Source organism: Etheostoma spectabile, chromosome 9 (genome assembly GCF_008692095.1).
Source record: "Etheostoma spectabile isolate EspeVRDwgs_2016 chromosome 9, UIUC_Espe_1.0, whole genome shotgun sequence".
Classification (NCBI taxonomy): domain Eukaryota; kingdom Metazoa; phylum Chordata; class Actinopteri; order Perciformes; family Percidae; genus Etheostoma; species Etheostoma spectabile.
In genome coordinates this window covers 3,887,507-3,890,575 of record NC_045741.1, presented here as the reverse complement: position 1 = coordinate 3,890,575, position 3,069 = coordinate 3,887,507, and the positions used below count along the sequence as shown (strand labels likewise).

Genomic DNA, 3,069 nt, shown 5'->3' with positions numbered 1-3,069 from the left:
ATCAAGGAGAGGGTTAACTTCTCCTGCTGCAGATATCCCACCGTGGTCAGAAAGCACAGGGGAGACACTCAGTTTCTTTCACTGGGACTCTAGAGTCACTACTCACTCTGACGCTAATCACCATCACTCTCTCAATCGCTCTACCTCACAATCACCACACACACACACACGACGGCCCTACTATTCACTTAAAGAGATACACACCAATGTACAAGTACAGACTTCAGGCCACTTCCGTAGGCTATGGTGAAAGCGTTGTGTGGAGCCTCCGCAGAAGCAGATATCACCCTTAAGAATCCACTTACTTATTTGGAGATGAATGTTTTCACTGGACAGAGATGACTTGCATCCTTGATTGCTGCGCAGAAGGAGCATGTCAATAACCATATTGATCACGGTTGCTAAATGCTGGTTGGTGCATGTTCTGCTCTGATAATCTCATGGGTTGCACTTCAGCTGATTCGTTCCCACTTTTCTATTTAGACATTTGAAAGAAGAAATAACGGGTCCAAATCTTTTTTTTAGGCTAATAAGAGACACGCCACTTCCTCAGCTCGTAAGTGTCTAAACCAGAAAGGAAGTGAAGAGTTTGATTTCAAGATTAGATGAAATCATCCGAGCTAGATGATTTTTTTTTTTTTGTTTTGTTGTGAATGAACTACAAAAAACTGCAAAACTCTGCCAGGACTTTTTTTTAATATGGCTATACAAATACACACATTGATAGACAGTAATGGTATACGTGTTTCAGATATTACATTAGGGAAGTGGTAGTATAGTAGTACTAGTAAAAGTAAAATAATGGTTAAAAACTGGCGTACCTCCTTCCTCCTTCCTAAAACCATCAAAAGGATTTGACAGCTTATTTGCTTTCTTGCTGAGAGTTAGTGAGAAGATCGATACCTCTCTGATGGCTGTTGGTTAATTATGAAGCTCCAGCCAGCTGCTGGTAATCTTAGCTTAGCTTAGCATAAAGAGTGTAAACAGGTGTAAACAGCTAGCCTAGCTTTGTCATAAAGTGATAATAACTTCCTACCAGCACTTGTAAAGCTTATTGAGTAACATGTTATATCTTCTTTGTTGAATCCGGTTGGCTTTATATAACTCTAAGCAAGAAAAGCTCAACTTTTAAACTTAAGAAAACAGGCAAATGGGATTGAAAACCCAACCTTTACATGTTCTTTAGTAATGTTTTCAAATATAAATAAGGCATCTGTAATGTTTATTCTGACGTACAGTATGTTACAGCAATTTCTAGTGATGCCAAGTTGCAATTTTCATTAAGTTGGAAACATGTTTCTTTATACCTCCAAAGCAACATAGATTGACTGCTAATAAATTAGGCTGTCAAGCTACAACTTCACTCAGTCTTTTGAGTATTGAATATGGAAGTTGAATATTTCATAACCATCGACAAGGTTTTAAATGACCTGTCTTTAAATACATAATCATGTGTTGTTACATTACAACTCAGGGTTGTTTTCACTCGATAGTTCAACATGATGAGGTTCTCTTTGAAGGAAACAAGTCCTTTTTAAAGCTGCTACGTGAGCTGATTACACCTACTAACCAGTGGTTCTTTATTTTAGAGACCCACATTGTTGATTTAATTGCTTCCAGCATTTTTGGAACAAAACTCGTCACGCTCTGTTTTCGGTGTGCAATCATCGCCAGGTAACAAGCGTAAGTGGGTATCCCTGCCGCTGGAGGAAGGGTCCCGGGACGACGGCAACAAGGCGCCCAGTGGGGGTCCGGCACGCGCGGACACGGAGCCCACCAGCAACACAGCCGACCCTACGTCGCCCAATCACACACTCCATAATAACAGGGCGCATGATAGCAGCAGGAGTAAGTGGCCACGCAGCTCCCTGTTTTCTGTTGATGGCTTCCTTCTGTGTTGTGCTTCTTCTTCACTCGCTGCTTTTGCTTTGCTGTTTGCCCTCCACTTCATGTTTGCTTTCCCCCGCTGCCGTCTGTGTTTCCACTGTCTGCAAGCTTTGTTTCCATACTAATCCATAGCATAGAGTGAGAGCATGGCATGCATGTTAAGCTGTGATGAAATTGATCTTTTAACCACGTTAAAATCTTTATAGTTTTGTTGCAGAAAGGTGATTCAATGCTTTTTTTGCCACAATTAAGCCAGCAAAAGAGAAGTTAAACGGGCCCCATTATGGTAACACCATGTAATTTCTGTCGGCACACTAACTTTACTTCTGAGATCTGGGAACTTGGCTCAAATCAAGTTTTTTATTATAGTTATCTTATTTTTATGTTTCATATCTTAAACTCAAAGTTATACTTTTATAGTGTTATATTCAAAGTTTTTATCCTTAATTAGGCATCTCCAGGCGTGCTCTAAATAACATTTCACTCTACTAGTACAGTACCCTGTATGGAGTCCCAGCAGTGCTAACAATGCTACATGTCCCACAAGTTTCACCACGTCTTTGGGAGGTCTTCTCAAATGCACAAAAAATACCTATATTTAAAATGATGATAATGATAAAACCCAATGTCATGAGGGAAAAATCTATATCCGACATTTTGGCAGTCTACTTTTTGATCATTTCACCTTTGATCCACAGTACTTGGTAATTTATTTGGAAAACCAGTTTTCTCTATTAAGGATTTTTTTAAATTTAAAATGTAGTTAATGGATTAATCAGTCAATCAACAGAAAAATAAGTATTTTCAGCTTCTCTAGTGTGTGAATTTGTTGCTTTTTCTTTCCCCAAATTAGAAAAAATAAAATTAGTTTTTAGGTTTTGCAACCCTGGTTAGACAAAACAAGATATATAAAGACTTGTATTCTAGGAAATTGTGATGGATGTTTTTCACCATTTTCTGACTTATTATTGCCCAAACAATTGATTTTATAATAAAAAGTTATCATCAGCAGATTATTTGATGCTGCTTCCTTTTACCTCCAAAACAGTGGTTTAGATAATCTGACTAAACTGAAGGTTTTCCCAGATCTAGGCAACTTTATTGAATATCATGTTTATAGCCTATAGCAATAACGGGCAAACCTATAAAAAAAAATAAGCTCAAGATTGTAAAAAAAAAAAA

General features: G+C 38.2%; 1 protein-coding gene across 8 annotated transcripts in view; it reads left to right on the top strand.

Moving 5' to 3' along the window:
• The window catches only part of larp1b (La ribonucleoprotein 1B), a 39,492-nt gene that overhangs the window by 10,640 nt on the left and 25,783 nt on the right, over window positions 1-3,069 (top strand). For 6 of the 8 annotated variants that reach the window (XM_032526503.1, XM_032526505.1, XM_032526502.1 and 3 more), the window contains exon 5: window positions 1,675-1,848. The exons of the other annotated variants lie outside the window; for them this stretch is intronic. In XM_032526503.1, coding sequence (XP_032382394.1) covers window positions 1,675-1,848 — 174 coding nt within the window. The remainder of the gene's footprint in view (window positions 1-1,674; window positions 1,849-3,069) is intronic. 8 annotated transcript variants of the gene reach the window in all.